This window comes from Canis lupus, chromosome 10, assembly GCF_011100685.1.
Source record: "Canis lupus familiaris isolate Mischka breed German Shepherd chromosome 10, alternate assembly UU_Cfam_GSD_1.0, whole genome shotgun sequence".
Taxonomy (NCBI): Eukaryota; Metazoa; Chordata; class Mammalia; order Carnivora; family Canidae; genus Canis; species Canis lupus.
In genome coordinates, this window is record NC_049231.1 from 35,313,494 (window position 1) to 35,331,613 (window position 18,120).

At 36.8% G+C, this 18,120-nt stretch overlaps 1 protein-coding gene across 10 annotated transcripts in view; it reads left to right on the forward strand.

Annotated features, from left to right (window-relative positions):
- SEPTIN10 (septin 10) overlaps positions 1-18,120 on the forward strand; it is a 57,600-nt gene that overhangs the window by 11,033 nt on the left and 28,447 nt on the right. For all 10 annotated transcript variants that reach the window (XR_005365706.1, XM_038550827.1, XM_038550830.1 and 7 more), the window contains 3 exons: positions 6,140-6,208; positions 12,456-12,576; positions 12,979-13,174. Coding sequence is in view for 9 of the 10 variants with exons in the window: in XM_038550827.1 (XP_038406755.1) it covers positions 6,140-6,208; positions 12,456-12,576; positions 12,979-13,174 (386 nt within the window). In the remaining variant the exon portion in view is untranslated. The remainder of the gene's footprint in view (positions 1-6,139; positions 6,209-12,455; positions 12,577-12,978; positions 13,175-18,120) is intronic.

The window sequence follows — 18,120 nt, forward strand, 5'->3', positions numbered from 1 at the left end:
AACATATAGATATAGCCTTTTAAAGGGGCAGTTTGGCAATATGTTCATACCTTTGACCAGTGACTCTATATTTTAGGAATTTATCATGAGGAAATTATTAAATGTATGAGATGACTAATGCTTATACAGGTATGTCCCTTTGGATCCTCCAGGAAGCAGATGGTGAAGTTAAGAGTGTTAGAGGTAGATTAGGGGTAGTATAGGTAGGGAGTGGAGGTAATGCCTGTGAAAGAGAGGGGGGGGAAGCAGGACTGGAAAGGAAAAGCCTTCAGGCTCTGATGCAGTTGGAGACAATTATGAAAGGAAAGTAGCTGGGAAGCTAGAACCTGGTGGAAAGAGCCTCAGAGGCCATGCGGGTCTGGTAGAGCCTGGGCCAACCCAATAGAGAGCTCTCTGACTGCCTGTTAGGGCTGCCTACATAGCACAGAAGGGGCGAGGCCCTGACGCCCTCACTGCTCAGTCCTGCACTAGGGGCTGCCAGGGAGGAGTGGTCTTGGGTGGAATACTGTACAGATGGTGAAGGCTCTGCAGCTGAAGGCTGTCAACTGCATTCTTTGTAACCAAAGGGCAAGTTCTTGCTAGAAGGGAGATCCAAGTAGCATACCACAAAAGGGATGTTTGTTTGCAGTGTTATTAAAAAAATGACACAATTAGAAATGGTATTTTATCCTATAATAAACATAAAATCCTCCCATTTCTAATTAAAGGGAGGAAAATAATTTCAAAATAAGATTGCATTTAACAGAAGCCTGCTTCCGTTACAGTAAGCTTTTGTTAAGCTTGATACCCCAAACTCTTTATTACATGAACCACTATCAAGAATTTCCATGTCTTGATCTTTTGAGGCTGAATATTAGACTTTGTAGTTATCCTCTTTTTTATTTATTAGAGATGATGGTGACATTGAGGGGATATTTTGATGAGACTTGGACTACCCCAGGCTGAACTAAACAGAGACTTCACTGGGGGAGATCCAGGCAAGACACGCACAGTCTTACTGGTTTCAGTTGAATTCTTTCTTTTTTCCCTGGGTTCTAATTAAGCATCCACTTCTAGAATTAGGTAATGTTATTACCTGTTTGTAGGAAAATTATAGATCAGCAGTTTTGTTTTTTTTTTTTAAGATTTTATTTATTTATTCATGAGAGACACACAAAGAGGCAGAGACACAGGCAGAGGGAGAAGCAGGCTCCCCACAGGAAGCCCGATGTGGGACTCCATCCCAGGACCCCAGGATCACACCTTGAGCCAAAGGCAGACGCTCAACTGCTGAGCCACCCAGGCGTCCCTAGATCAGCACTCTTTTTTTTTTTTAATTTTTAAATTTTTATTTATTTATGATAGTCACAGAGAGAGAGAGGCAGAGACACAGGCAGAGGGAGAAGCAAGCTCCATGCACCGGGAACCCGACGTGGGATTCGATCCAGGATCTCCAGGATTGCGCCCTGGGCCAAAGGCAGGCGCTAAACCGCTGCGCCACCCAGGGATCCCTAGATCAGCACTCTTAAGTTTATTTTAAAGTTTCCTTAACCTGAAGATTTAATAAAATGATTTTATTTTATTATTATTTTTTTAAATAAAATGATTTTAAATAACGAATTTGTGGAATCTTTCAAAGTACTATTTTAAACCAAAGAACTCTGTCTTCTTGAAACCCATGAAATAGGCCCAGGTAATTATTTTGACTACCCTCTGCTTTTCATTCTTTTTTTTTTTTTTTCCCCCCTAAAGAACCCCAGGAAACACCAGGGAACAATTAGAAAATTTTGGTTCTATTTCTTGGGTTAATTTTATAAAGAAAAAAATTGTGGGACAGAAAAGTTAAAATGAAGCTATGCTAAAGCTAAGTCACTTTTCTGTTTCTCTAAGGCTCATTGTTATAGCTACAGAGAGGGGCAGTTTCAAGAATGTTTACAAGTAAGGAAACTTGTTATCTGAGGTCCTATTGTGAAAGAATCACCAAATGTTTCCCCATAATTGGCTGATAGGGAAAAGGTCATCTACTATATGTCTACCATAGGATCCCAGAACAAACTGTGTGCTCCCCCTGTTGTATTGCACATACTCCCAAACTGAAATTTTGAAGAAGGTAAGAGTGCCCAGTCTTCCTCCAGCTACTCCAAAATGTTCTGACACTTTTTTATTCTATGATTCATTATAAATTACAAGTTAAATAATATGTGTTAGAGTTTGTCAGGAGTTAAAGGTACTGTTTACTTTTCCTTCTAGATAGTTTGTGTATAGATTTAAATATATATGTGATTGTGTGTGATGTGTATATGTATTTAAAATGAAAACCGTAGAAAAAGCAAACTACATAATCTAGTGTAGGTGGCGATTTTGTTAGTTTTCCTTGGAATGAGAGTGGTCAATGAGTTTGTATTTCTCTGATATAAGTTCTTCTTTTTTTTTTTTTAAATCTTTTTTAAAAAATTTTTTTTTTATTTTATTTATTTATGATAGTCACATAGAGAGAGAGAGAGAGAGAGAGAGGCAGAGACACAGGCAGAGGGAGAAGCAGGCTCCATGCACCGGGAGCCCGACGTGGGATTCGATCCGGGGTCTCCAGGATCGCGCCCTGGGCCAAAGGCAGGCGCCAAACCGCTGCGCCACCCAGGGATCCCTGATATAAGTTCTTAAGATAAAGGGCTCTGTCTTACGCCCCCTGAGACCTCATTACCCAGCACAGTGATTTGCACATAGTAAGCGATCACTGATACTGCAGACTGGAATTCCACTTCCAATTTGTCTTATTTATCTATCTATCTATCTATCTATCTATCTATCTATCTATCTATCTATCTATCTATCTATCTATCTATCTATCTATGATAGTCACACAGAGAGAGAGAGGCAGAGACACAGGCAGAGGGACAAGCAGGCTCCATGCACCGGGAGCCCGACATGGGACTCGATCCTGGGTCTCCAGGATCGCGCCCTGGGCCAAAGGCAGGGGCCAAACTGCTGCGCCACCCAGGGATCCCCAATTTGTCTTTTTTTAATTTAGGGCTTGCCACTAGAGGGACTTGCTCAGCTATTGTCCCCTTGTTATTTTGCCTTCAAAAATGTCTTGTTAATTTGTTAAAAACTTTATTCTAAAACTTGTTTGGAAATTCAACTAGTCAGGTAGTAGCAGTGCAAAAATTAAAAACTATTTTTAGGGATCCCTGGGTGGCGCAGCGGTTTAGCGCCTGCCTTTGGCCCAGGGCGCGATCCTGGAGACCCAGGATCGAATCCCATGTCGGGCTCCCGGTGCGTGGGGCCTGCTTCTCCCTCTGCCTATGTCTCTGCCTCTCTCTCTCTTTCTCTCTCTCTGTGTAACTATCATAAATTAAAAAAAACAAAAACAAAAAAACCTATTTTTAATACTTTTATGTGACTCATTCATACTTCCTGATCAAAACATTTATCCACAGAGATATTAAGTAGCTTTTTTTTTGGCAGGTATTCAAAAACATATGAAATGAACAATTGCAAGCAGATCTTTGAAATGAACTTACATAAATGACAGAAATACAACCTAGGTTTTATTAGTCAAAATTTAATGATGAACTAGTATAAAACCTATCCTGTTTTTTAAGCAAATTTTACTTATCAACCACACTGCTTACTGAGCAAGTATTTAACAAAAATATGCTAGTCATTATATATAAAAACCATGGAGCTACTTTCTCACCATAATTTTTTGACATCAGAAAGTAGCACTGAGCATGAGATGTTCTACTCTCTTACTTAGTTTATCTAAGGCAAGGCTGTGAACAGGGCCCCCAGTTATTTTCTGTGGCACTTACTTGCCTTTACCAACAGGTCAGATTCTTGAGATGGACACTTCAGAATTCCTCAGTGAGCTACTCATCTGTTTTCCCTAATGTGTTTCTCTACCTCATTCATAACCTCATTCATTACTGCAGCAGGAGAGCAATGAACTCCCCCTCCCCCCACCAAACTCATATTCACTATTTACTTTTTCCAAATACTAAATTCTACCTCCCTCTTGTGGCTCAGGGATTTTTCTTTTTCTACCCTAAATGCCACCTTCTCTCTTGCTATATATGCCACTTTCCTGACTCATTGCAATATCATTGTCTTCTCTGAAAACTGTTCTGGCTTTTAATGATCTCTTTTTCTTCATCTCCGTAAGTACCACTGCTCTTTTCCCTCTGCTATCACTTTTCTTTTTTTTTGGTTTTTGTTGTTTTTCTTTTTTTATTTTTTTTCCAGCTACTTCTGCTAGTTGGTGAGACTTATTGTTTGTGGGTTTATTTATTTATTTTTTTATTGAAGTTCGATTTGCCAACATATAGTATAACACCCAGTCCTCATCCCATCAAGTGTCCTCCTCAGTGCCCATCACCCAGTCAGTCACCCCATCCTCCCACCCACCTCCCCTTCCACTACCCCTTGTTCTTTTCCCAGAGTTAGGAGTCTCTCATGTTTTGTCACCCTCTCTGATTTTTTCCCACTCATTTTCTCTCCTTTCCCTTATAATCCCTTTCATTATTTCTTATATTACCCATATGAGTGAAACCAGAGGATGATTGTCCTCCTCCAATTGATGTTCTGGCATAGGAGAGGGACCTGAGCTACTGCATGCATGCTGCACAATGACTAGGGGCAAGGGAGCTGCCTGAGGGGAGGAAGGATGAAGCACATATAGTTAAAAAACAAAACCTTAAGTCTATTTGATGTACATTGTGTCATTATGTATTTTTCACTTTTTTAAATTGTGAAAATACAGCCTGTACCTAAGTGTTAATCCTAAGGACATCTTCCAACTGACGAGTCATTTCATGTTGGAACAAGGTGTTCAGGGTAGCCCCGATGGTGCAGCGGTTTAGCGCCGCCTGCAGCCCAGGGTGTGATCTTGGAGACCCGAGATCAAGTCCCACATCAGGGCTCCTTGCATGGAGCCTGCTTCTCCCTCTGCCCGTGTCTGTGCCTCCTCTCTCTCTCTCTGTTTCTCATGAATAAATACATAAATCTTTTTTTAAAAAAAAAGGAACAATGTGTTCAGTTAGCGCTCTCTCTCTCTCTCTCTCTCTCTCTATATATATATATATATATATATAGCAATTAAGTCACAAGGCCAGCTTCAAAAGATTATATTACCCAGAACGTACAGAGAGAGGTTGTTGTCAGCATTCTGTAAATTCAGGCATGATACATACCTGTGTATCTGTGACATTGCATCGCAATCCATGTGTGTGTATGGTTGGGGGCACTTTAGGGTGCCAAAACACTCTTCTTTTGATGCAGTAGTAAAGTTCTCCCTTTCATCGTACATGTGATCAAAGCTGTTCATTGCAGCATAGTTTATTATAATTAAAGACTAGGGACTGCTTAAATAAAAATAGAGATCCACATATATTGTTGTATATAAAACAGAATACTGTACTACCAAAGGAATGAAGTAGATCTGTGTAATAGTGAAGCAGTCTCCATGAGAGATTAAGGGGAGAAACCACAATGCAGAGAAAGAGGCGACTACCACTTGTATAAATTCAGACACCTGCACACTCACAGGTACTCATACATGCATGATCTGACTCTGGAAGGATATGTAGGTCTGCTGAGGTACTAGTAAATCAAGGGTAGGAAAGGAACTTATTTTGCATTATTTTCTTACTGGCACTGTTTACATTTTTCTTACTACATCCATACTAATACTACTTTTTAAAAAATGCCACATTTCCTTAGTATTTGTGTTACACTCAAAAGTATCAGTTTTTGAGGCAGGATTGCTTTGAAATTACCACTTCTCTTGTTCTTGTCTTCCTTCATTCCTCACTATTGCGAACATTCCCTTGGCTATTCAGGGTCTTTTCTGGTTCCACTGTAAATTTAGTCTTTCAAATAAAAGTAATGTTCTTTGTCTCCTTGGATGTAAAAGAGAGTTTACTCTTTTACAGTATTTTTGCATATGTGGGTAAGTATATTGATATATGTTATATGTTGAATATTATATTTACTTTTGCATATATTTATCCATCAAGAAAACCATGGTGTTAAGCATGAGTAAGTTGTATAGATTGCAAGTCAAAACTTGGTGTTAATGATAATACTGGAATTCCTTTTAATATAGACATATTATTTAGATATAGGGTTTTTTGGAGTAATATCTTTTAATTTTATTTTTCAGCTCTTTCAGTCTCACATGCCAACAAAAACAACTTGTCTGTCCTCACAAGTATCTGATGATGAACAGAAAGTGAGTATATCTTTTAAATAGATCTGTAATGTACTCTACACCCCTCTAGGATTTTTTTTTTTTAATTTTTATTTATTTATGATAGTCACAGAGAGAGAGAGAGAGAGAGAGAGGCAGAGACACAAGCAGAGGGAGAAGCAGGCTCCATGCACCAGGAGCCCGACGTGGGAATTCGATCCTGGGTCTCCAGGATCGCGCCCTGGGCCAAAGGCAGGCGCCAAACCGCTGCGCCACCCAGGGATCCCCCCTCTAGGATTTTAAAATAACTATTCAGAGACCCGACAGACTTCTGTTTGTATCTTGAATGTAAATTAACTTTGATGTTGATTGAAATTACAAATCAATAATGGATTGAATAATCATTAAGTGTTTACGGTGTCTCTTTCCTATGGGACATAAAGCAAATTAATACTTTAACTGCTCCCACAGCATTGAGTAGGAAGACTAGCACTGCTTTTGCTGGGCATGCTTGCAGAACTTGGTGGATGGAGAGAATTCCTTTAATGACAGTGTAGGAAGTCCCTGAATGGCGCTGTCAGATGCTTTCCTAAAAGTGAGAGATCAGCCCTTAAAGGTTCTTCTAAGTGTGGCTGCATAGGAGGGAGGTTTTGGTAACTCATGTTAAAACTTACATTTTAAAGGGGAGTGAATTTAACTTGATGAAAAAGATGAGTTGATGATTCTTTAAATAGAAAATTGCAAATATAAGCATGGGTAATTTGGTAAGATGAAATAATTTTCTTTAGTTCTATGCCCATTAGGCCTCTTGTTTTTCCCTCTTCCTTCACACATGCTAAGGGCCCCAGTGTTTTGATAAATTGTAGTTTGACCACCAAACTACCATCCTTTTTATCTTTTTTCTCTCATTGGTAATAATAGCCTACCCTATCTTTATTTTATCACCTTGCAGACCTTTGGTATGACTCTTTATCTGCCTTCTAACACATTGCTTTGCTGAAACTGCTGTCACAGTCACTAGTAATCCACTGAACGGTCATCGTTTAGTCCTCATTTTCTCTAGCCCCTCTTCTTCATTAAATTATGGTGACCACCACCACATTTTTAAAAAAGCCTTTTTTATTTCCATGATATTGAAATCTTACAGCTTTAGAACTAGAAGGGATTCTGTATGCTGTTTAGTTCAGCTTTTAGCTGATAAGCATGTGCTTATCAGGTAAAAACTCTGACATGTATTACTCTAATCTTCTTGAATACCTTCATGACTGGGAAGCATAGTTTTTCTTCACTTTCTTAATAATAAACAGAAGACTAAAAGGGATTCACAGAGTAGAAAAGAGAATATAATGTACTCGTTTTCTGTTGCCCCATAACAAATTGCCATGAATTTAGCTTCTTAAAATAACACCTCTTTATTAGCTCATAGTGCTGTAGGTTAGAAAGCCACGCCAGCATAGCTGGCTTCTCTGCTCAGGGCTCACTCAGGATGTTGGCTAGCTGGGTTCTTATTTGAAGCTCCCCTTCCAAACTCTTTCAGGCTGTTGGCAGGATTCAGTTTCTTGCTGTCTGGTTGCTATCAGCTCCTAAAGAGCATTCTTATATCCTTGCCATATAACTCTCTGTTGTCCGTACAACAGGGGAGAAGCCCATGTCAGATCCCCTTCAGGCTTCACATCTCTTTCACCTGGAAGTTCCCAGTCCTTTTTAAGGGCTCATGCCCACCGAGGATAATCTCCCTTTCTTAGGTTAACTGATCTGGAACCTTAATTACATCTGCAAAATCCCTTCATAGCAGTACTTAATGTTTGAAAAAAAACAGAAGGTGTGGGTACACCAGGGACTGTATTAGAATTCTACCCATCATATAAATAAAAAGTGAATCTTGGGAACCCTGGGTGGCGCAGCGGTTTGGCGCCTGCCTTTGGCCCAGGGCGCGATCCTGGAGACCCGGGATCGAATCCCACGTCAGGCTCCTGGTGCATGGAGCCTGCTTCTCCCTCTGCCTCTGTCTCTGCCTCTCTCTCTCTCTCTCTCTCTCTGTGTGACTATCATAAATAAATAAAAAAAAAAAAAAAAAAAAGTGAATCTTTCTCACCTCCACCTCCAAGACCATTCCCTAGTAATAACCACTGTGCATAGTCTGTCACTATCCTTGAAAGATTTTTATCCATATTCATGTATATGAGAACATATGAAAAATATACTTTTATTTTCTTTGTCAAATCAAGGTAAGTAAATCACTTAATTTTTGAGACTTTTTGAGACTTAACCATATCGTGGCATATATCAGTAGTTTAGTATTCCATTGTATGGATATACTACATTTTATTTCTCCATTCACCAACTGTTGGATATTTGGGTTGTTTCTAGTTTTTGGCTGTTTGGATTAAAGCTACCATGAACAGGGGATCCCTGGGTGGCTCAGCGGTTTGCCGCCTGCCTTTGGTCCAGGGCGTGATCCTGGAGTCCCGGGATTGAGTCCCACGTCAGGCTTCCGGCATGGAGCCTGCTTCTCCCTCCTCCTGTGTCTCTGCCTCTCTCTCTCTCTCTATGTCTATCATAAATAAATAAATAAACAAATCTTAAAAAAAAAAAAAAAGCTACCATGAACATTCATATGTGTTTTTATTTATCTTGAGTACCTTCAGGTATAGTTTTTTGGTTGTATAGTAATGTGTATTTTACTTTATGAGAAACTACCCACCTGTTACCCAAAGTGACTGTGCCATTTTGCTTTCACACCAGCAAATTTATCAGAGTTCCACTTCATAATCTGTAATACTTGACATTATCAGCTTCTTAAAATTTTAGCTATTTTAGTGGGTGTTCAGTGATATTTTACTCTAGTTTTAATTCACATTTCCCTGATAACCAGTAATGTTGAGCACTCTCTCATTTGCTTATTGGGTATTTTGTTATCTTCTTTCTGAAGTTCTGTTTGAATCTTTACCCACTTAAAAAAATGGATTGTCATTAAACCATTTGAATTCTGTATGTATTCTGAATATAAGTGCTTTGTCATGTATGTGTCAAATATATATTTTCTTTCAATCTCTAACTTACATATTCCTTGATGATCACTTTTTAAATTTTGATGAAGTAGACAAATAAGTAACTAGATTGTTACAAGACCACAATTCTTTTGCATAATTGTTGTAGCTATTCTTAATCATCTGCATTTCCGTATAGATTTTAGAACCAGCTTATCAGTTACTATATTAACAGCATAGAATTGAGTTTGCTTTTTTATCCAGTCTGACAATTTCCTTTTTTTAACTGAAACATTTAGACTTTCACTCTCTAGTATGGTAGCCACTAGCTGCATGTGGCTGTTTAAATTTAAATCAGTAAAATAAAATTTTAAAAATCAGCTCTTTCCTGTTGTACTGCTCAGATACCAAATACTTCCACCATCACTGGTTTAGACTACTTACATTTAATGTAATTATAGATTTGGCTAGGTTTAAGTTTGCCAATATGCTGCTATTTTCTCTTTGTCCCACTTATTCTTTCATTTTTCTTTTTCTGTGCTTTATGGTCAATATTTTTATTATTGCATTTCATCTTTATTGACTTCATCTATACCTCTTTGCTCTTTTGTTTTTTAAAAATAGTAATTGGCATAGGCTTTAATTTACCACACATATCTTCAAACAATATTATAATACTTTATGTATAATAGAGAAACCTGACAACAGTTGCTTGCTCTCTATTCCCTCTCCCATTTGTTGTGCTGTCACTGTCATACATTCTACTTCTCCATGATCACAAATTCTGCAATACATTGTTGTTTTTGTTGCTTTAAGCAATTATATGTTCAAGAAAATAAAACCAACAAAAAAATTCTCTTATATTTACCTACATATCTACCTAGTTTTCATTCCTTTTTGTAGATCTGGTGTCATTTTCCTTTCTATATATTGTCATTTTCCTGTCTCTTAAGAACTTTTAGCATTTCCCATAGTGTAAGTCTACTCTTAGTGAATTTTCTCCAATTTATCTTTTGTCTGACAATATCTTCCTTTGACTTTCATTTGTGAATGATATTTTCATTGGATATAGAGTTCTAGGTTGTCATTTTTTTCTTTTGGCATTTTATTGATGTTGTTCTCTTGTCTTATGCTTTGCATTGTAGTTTATGAGAAACCTGTAGTCATTTTATAAGTTTTACTTTTGTGTAATATGTCTTTCCACATCTGGTTGCTGGTAAAGTTTTTCTTTAACTTTGTTTTGAAACATTTTGCTCTACTGTGCCTAGTTGTGGGTTGCCCTGGATTTTACCTGTCTGTAATTGCTAAAAATTTTTTTTTTTATTTAAATTTTTTTTTTAAGATTTTATTTATTTATTCATGATAGACATAGAGGGAGAAAGAGGCAGAGACACAGGCAGAGGGAGAAGCAGGCTCCATGCAGGGAGCCCGATGCGGGACTCGATCCCAGGTCTCCAGGATCATGCCCTGGGCCAAAGTCAGGCGCTAAACCGCTGAGCCACCCAGGGATCCCCATGTAATTGCTAAAATTTTTGGATCTCTGAGTGCATGTTTAGAAAATTGGAAAAATTTTGGTTACTATATTAGATGTTTCCTTCTTCCCTCCCTCAGTCTCTCCCCATCTTTTCTAAATGGTATTCCAGTTATAAGTATGTAAGATCATTTGATATTGTCCCATAGTTTTTTTGGGGGGGTTTGGAGGGGACTTTATTAAAGTTTTATTTTTTCTACAAAAGGTTTTTAGTTTGGATAGATAAGGATATTTAGCTTAGATAATCACTATTGAACAAATCTTTTCTCCATTGTTTGATCTCTTGTTAATACTGTTTAATATGTTTTTTATTTCAGATGTTGCATTTTTCCTTCTAGGAATTCCGTTTGTTGACTTTTGTTGTTGAAAGCTTTTATATCTCCCTTGTAATTTGTCACCCATTATACCCATCTCTTTTTCTGTAGAAAAAAAGCATATTTTTCTTCTTCAGCATATTTATCATAGTTATTTTAAAGTTCTTATCAGCTGATTCAATATCTGGTTCATTTATGGATCTCTTTCTATTGACTTTTTTCCCTATGAATCACATCTTTCTGCTTCTTCTGTAGTAATTTTTTATTGTATAGTAGTTGTTGTGGATAGTACATTACAGAGTGCTGGATTCTGATTTCTTCTTCTGAAGAGTGTTGACCTTGGTTCTAGCAGGTAGTAAAATACTAGCTTGTTACGTTGTTCATGTTGAGCCGTGGTTATATGCTTTATTTGGGCAAGTCTATTTCAGTTGTATACTAGGGAACACTTCTGATTTCCTGGGATGTGACCCTTACTCCTAAAATGTGGTCCATATAGGTTTTTAGTGGAAAGCCTGAAGTGTTTATTGAGCCCCTTTAATTTACAGAGCTAAAATTCAAGCCCCCCAGGATGGCATTCTTGAAAACTCTACATAGCTCCTTCCAATTTCCATTTCCACCTTGCTAGGCTCTTTTGTGTTCCCACTGTATTTGTGCAGTTCAGTGATTAGCCAGAGATTTGAGGCAAGTGCCTCAAAATTTGCAGATTTTGGACTCCCTCGTTTCTGGAATTTTCTTCTTCAATTTTCAGCTCTTCTGCCTTCCCTTACTTCCAACTTCTCAACTCAGTAAGACTACCACTTCTATCTGGAGGTCTTTTTTTGCACAGCAGTGATTGGGGTGTGCCCTCAGAAAGACCGAGAAAATGTGCATCTCACCTTACATGGTTTCCTCCTAAGAGTATCATTCCTTCTAATGTCTGTTGGCCTTTGGTTGCACTGCATTGACTTGGAAGAATAGATTGTTATTAGTAGGGACATTAATGTGACATAAGTTACTCTGCCACTACCGGGAGCTGAAACTGTTTAATTTTGTATTGTACTTTTTTCATGTGATATTTTGATGCAAAACTTAAGTTACTAAATATTTATCATAAACATCTATAATAACTTTATAAACATTCCATTTTGTGAGTAAATATGCCATAGCTTACCTGAGTATTTTCTTATTTTTTGGAAATAAAACATTTGAATGTTACAAATAATGCTGGACTCCCATTGTAGGAAGAGAATAAGAAATGTGTATGTGTTTTCAGGGTCTGGAAACAGGTTCCTCACAAATTTACTTAATATAGTTGTATCTTGGTGAAGGTCTAATGATCATAAAATCCTTAGTTTCTTTGGTAAATTGTATTTATCCTTTCAGATGTGCTATATCCTATTTCAGTAAAAGTTTTTTTTTGTTTTGTTTTTCTTTATTTTTTAAAAATTATTGATGTTGTCTTTGTTTTCCTTCAGCAAAAAAAGGGAAATATTCGTTCTTTAACTATGTCTGGCCATGTTGGCTTTGAGAGTTTGCCTGATCAGCTGGTCAACAGATCCATTCAGCAAGGCTTCTGTTTTAATATTCTCTGTGTGGGTAAGTGCCAGACTCTTCCTTGAAATTATTCCTTTACATTCCTTGTGTTCTCTTCACTCCTGGAAACAGTATGATGCTCATGCTATTAATTTGAGATCATGATTGCAGATTTTTTTGTTACTTAAATTCTATCAGTTTTGGTTTTTTTAGTTGTACTGCTTTAAACGTTTTTGTTCTTTGAATATTTTAGTGCTTTCCTCAGAGTTCTGAGTAACTTAGTATCTATACTCACTTTATGTTCTGCTAATGACTTGGTGGATGAGCCTTAACTTGTATGTCTTTAAAAGACAACTCAGCCTTTGGAATGTTTGAAATATTTGGGATCCTTGAAACCAGTCTAGGAGTTATATTTTTTCTCATTTGTCCTCTGCACCTGTGAAGATGTACCTTTGTTTCTTTCAGGAGAGACTGGAATTGGAAAATCAACTCTGATTGACACATTGTTTAATACTAATTTTGAAGACCAGGAGTCCTCACATTTTTGCCCACATGTTAGACTTAAAGCCCAGACATATGAACTCCATGAAAGTAATGTTCGATTGAAATTGACCATCGTGAATACAGTAGGATTTGGTGACCAAATAAACAAAGAAGAGAGGTACACATTTTCTTATTGTAATAAAACAGGTTTTTCTTATTTCAACACATTTGTCTTCCTTTCCTTCCAGACTTTACTTTTTCTTTTTTAATAATTCAGCAATGTCTTGTTCTTAACAAATCGACATTTTTCTATCTAGTTGTCTTAATTTTTTAGCATAATTTAACTTCACATTATAGAAATGTATATTTTGGCAAAAATTGTCTTAATTATTTTCTCATATGCCAATTTGGTGTATAATAAGTGATTTGGGGCAGTCCAGGTGGCTCAGCGGTTTAGCGCCACCTTCAGCCCAGGGTGTGATTCTGGAGACCTGGGATTGAGTCCCATGTCAGGCTCCCTGCATGGAACCTGCCTCTCTCTCTCTCTCTCTCTCTCTGTCTCTCATGAATAAATAAATAAAATCTTTAAAAAAAAAATAAGTGATATGTACTAATTTTGAGGCAGGACTTAACTTTGTTGAGGGAAAAAAACAAACAAGACCTACAACGGCAAATATATAATGGCCAAATCCATGGTGCGTGAATTTTTCTGTGTGTGTGGAATTCTAAGCAAATCAGCCAGGTCCATTATTATTAAGCACTACAGGAAAGGTTTGATAGTGAAATTGTTTATATTTTATGTTATGTTATTATTTCTCCTGTGGTATTATAAAGAATGATTATAGATTCTGTATGAAATTTAAAGTATGAAACAGGGAAATAGATTGGGGTAAAGCAATAACTTCTTATTTTTCCTTTTTGAAATATTTTTATTATTAGAGCTAATTTTCTAATTTCCTAAAGTTTGCTTTAGAGAGGAAAGAGTTGCATAATTGACTCCCTTTAATGTGACTTATATTTGCCTTTTCAGCACATTTATGTGGACTTTCTAGAAAAAGCAGGTTAGTTGTAGAGTCAAAAGCCTGTGACATGTTACTTTAAATCTTCACAATTTCAGGATGCCTGGGTGGCTCAGTGGTTGAGCATCTGCCTTTGGCTCAGGCCTGATCCTGGAGTTCCAGAATCGAATTCCACATCAGGTTCCCTGCAGGGAGCATGCTTCTTCCTCTGCCTATGTCTCTGCCTCTCTCTGTGCCTCTCATGAATAAATAAATAAAATAAAATCTTTATAAATAAATAAATAAATCTCTATAATTTCTTTATAATTTTATATGTAGAGGTCTTAGACAGCTTTACTTAAATTTATTCTTAGGTATTTGGTATATTTGATGCTCCTGTAGATGATATCTTTTAGAAATACCTCATTTTCTGTTTTGGTGTATAGAAAAATAGTTGATTTTGTAGATAGTGACTTTTGTAAATTCTCTGATTAATTCCAACATTTCATCTCCAAATTTGTGTAGATTTTCTATGTATGTATAATAGTATAATCTACAAGTAATGAATTTATATTTCTGTTCTCAGTTTGTTTTAAAATAAGTTTTATCGATGTATCATTTACATAGAATAAATGAAATGCAGAGTTTAGTGTACAATTCAGTTAATTTTGACAAATACATAGTTTTGTAACTACCATCATGACTATAATATAGGAAATATCCATAGTCTTGGGTTCTTTCCTCACATGTATGTGAAAATTAGTGCTTCACCACAGACTGGAGGGAACCACCGTCTATCTAGATCTTCTGTTGGTGCAGCTGCCTTCTATTCAGTGTTCTTGCCTAAAATTCTAGTTGCCTTGGCCTCCCTGAACTCCTGTTTCTGTTTCAACTCAGTGAGTTTGCTAGGCTCTGTGCTCTTATGTGCTGTTCCTGGAAACTCCGGCAGTAAGCTGGAGGAGTCATGAAGCTTTTCTCATTTATTTCCCTTCTCAACAAACACTTTTATATATTGCCTGTTGTCTAGTGTCTGAAAGCATTTTTTTTTTTTAATTTTATCCAAGTTTCTAGTTGTTCAGAGTGAGAGAGTAAATCCAGTCTTGGTTTACTTCATCATGGCTGAAGATAGTTTTTACTTTTCTGTCTCCCATTTTTAAAACCTGAATGTGTGGGTAGGACTTATAGTATGTTAGATAATCAGTGGTATTAATGGGTTATCTTTGACATGTTTCAATGCAAGGGAGAGTTTTATTTTTACCATTTATAATGCTTATTTGCATTTTTCTTAAAGTTGGCCTAAGGAAGTTCCATTGTATTACTAGTGAGAGGTTTTTTTTTAATCTTGAATAAATATTATCAGATATTTTTGTTTTTGCATTCTGTAGAGAAGATTGTACATTTTCTTCTTTAATCTTTAACAAGATGAATTATAGTAACTGAGTTTTCATTGGTAAATTAGTCTTGTACAGTTTTATATTCTTTTTATATTATGTATAAAATCAATTGTTTTTCCCTGAAGTGATTGGTGGGACTCACTAATAAAACCATTTCAGTCTGGAGTTTTCTGAGATTTTTAATTACTAATTTAATTTTCTTTAATGATTATAGGCCAATTTAGAGTTGTTTTATTTAGAGACAGTTGTAATATTACATTCTTCTAAGAATCTGTCCATTTCATCCAAATTTTCAAAGATATTTACTTAAAATATTTGATAATATATTCCTAATATCTTTTGATTGCTTACATCTTCTATGATGATATCCGCATTTCCTTTTCTGATTTGAGTTATTCATGCTTATCTTATTTTCCCTTTGATTGGTCTCAACAAAGCTTTATTGGTCTATTTGGCTTTTACAAATTTTGGCTTTATTATTGGTCCTCTCAATTTTATATTGTTTGTTTTCCTACTTATTTCTGCTCTTACACCTATAATTTACATTTCTTTGGGTTTTGATCTAATTTGCTCTAATTTCTCATTGATTCTCAGCCTTATGCACATAAGATTATAAATTATTTACCCATGTTTGTTTTTCCCTTTGGTTCTCATTCATTGTGCCTTTTTCCCCTTATACGCTTGGTTATATATTTATTGTAGTTCTCATGGTCTTTGAAATACTATTTGCAGAGATACTTTGAGGTCCAAGATGAAGTTGTCTTCCTTTGAACAGATTTGGATTTGTTTATATTAGGTCCCTGTTGGCATTAAAACCCTGAGGATCCTTAAACTCATTTCATGTCTTGGGGTTCTCAGCATCAAAGAGGCATTGTGGAAAAAAAAAAAAAAGAAGAGCACTGTGAGCCTGGGCTGCGGTACATGTGTGAGGGAGACCCTGTGGCTTTAAGTTCTCAAGGACTATTTTGTTTCCCTTTCCTTTTATTTTCCCTGCTTCATTTAGTGCCAGGGCAACCTTTCCTACAGAACCTGGGGAGTGGGGAGGAATTGTAGGTTAATTTCTAGTTCATTCTTAGCCTGAAGGTATAGGCTATTAAGATCAATGATTTTTATATTTTAAGCCATTATCCTTTGTTTCATTGGAAGACTGAGTTGCAGTGTATTGGAAATGGAAATCTAGGGCAAATTACTGTCGAAGAATTCCTAACGGTACGCTATTTATTTAGCAGAAAATGTTTCAATTTTCATTTATGACAAGCATAATGCAGCATGGTCAGGTAGAGGACTGTCTATGGCCATTAGGTCATAAAATGGGTCATGTTACTAATCTCTTTCAAGTCATTAATAAATACCTCTTTGAACTTTTTATGTTAAACGTGTACTTACAGGGATCCCTGGGTGGCGCAGTGGTTTAGCGCCTGCCTTTGGCCCAGGGCGCGCGATCCCAGAGACCTGGGATCGAATCCCACGTTGGGCTCCCGGTGCATGGAGCCTGCTTCTCCCTCTGCCTGTGTCTCTGCCTCTCTCTCTCTCTCTGTGACTATCATAAATAAATAAAAATAAAAAAAAAAACATGTACTTATAGATTAATTTTAACTGTTTTATTATTTTGGGGAGGGAATTGTGTTGGATCATATTTAGACAAATTTCCCAAGGATGGTGTTCCTGGTAGTGAATACACGTGTTCCTAACACTCTCTCTGATCATGTTCAAAGCATATGCTAGGTGTTGTGGAGAACGTAGAAGTATAAGATACTGTCTCTGTCCTCACATTGTTTACCATCTGCATGGGAAGGACATGGTAGTCAATGAGAGTAAAAGAGGTGATGGGATCCTTAAGGACTAGAAGGATCAAGCAGATTTATGGAAGAATTCAGTTCTGTGCACATGTACTGAGTACCTTAGCTGCACAAAGCACAGCTCCATTTGGGCTACAAAAATAATTATAAAAGTGTCCAGGGAATTTGACAGAGGAACAGTTTGCTATTATTTTCACTTGGAAAACCAGATTTACTTAATGAGAATAATTAAGAGTAGAACACTGAATTATGTAGGTAGTGATTTAGTATATCAGAATGAAGTGGGACATTCACAAATTAAGGTGAATGCCCATACACATGGAGTGTGACGTGATTCGCATCTTGGAGGATGAACAGAATAAAGTAGCTAGTGGGAAAAGGCATGCCAGGGAGAGAAGTGATCTAAGCAAGGACTCAGAACATAGAGTGTGTGTGTTTTCTCTTTGTAATTAAAGATAAAATCATGCCTGCATTACTAGTTACTTTCATTTGATGTATGAAATTCCTCTTTCATCTTTATTTTGTTGCTGTTCTTTATGTCTTATGAATCTGATTTAAGAAACAAGAAATCATAGAATTTGACTTAAATATCTTTTCAGTTATTAATACTCATGACTTTTGTTGGTTAAATAACATGTCATGTCCACTTTGGTTATAGTTCAGTGCCTGGCCTCATTCAGCACTCTGGCAAGTATGGGAACTTTTATCAGAAAGGGGTGCAGTATATGTAAGGGGTGCAGTATATGTAAGAATGAGTACATGTACATTCAGTTTCTATAAAGCAATTTAAAGCACAGGTTGTACTGATGGTTTTGAAATACTACCTTTGTACATGCATGTTCTGTGCAATTTGTTTTATTACTAAAGTTCTCTGTTTAGCAAAGATAGTAGCTATTTATTCTTAAAAATATAGATCTCACACTTTAGAATTAC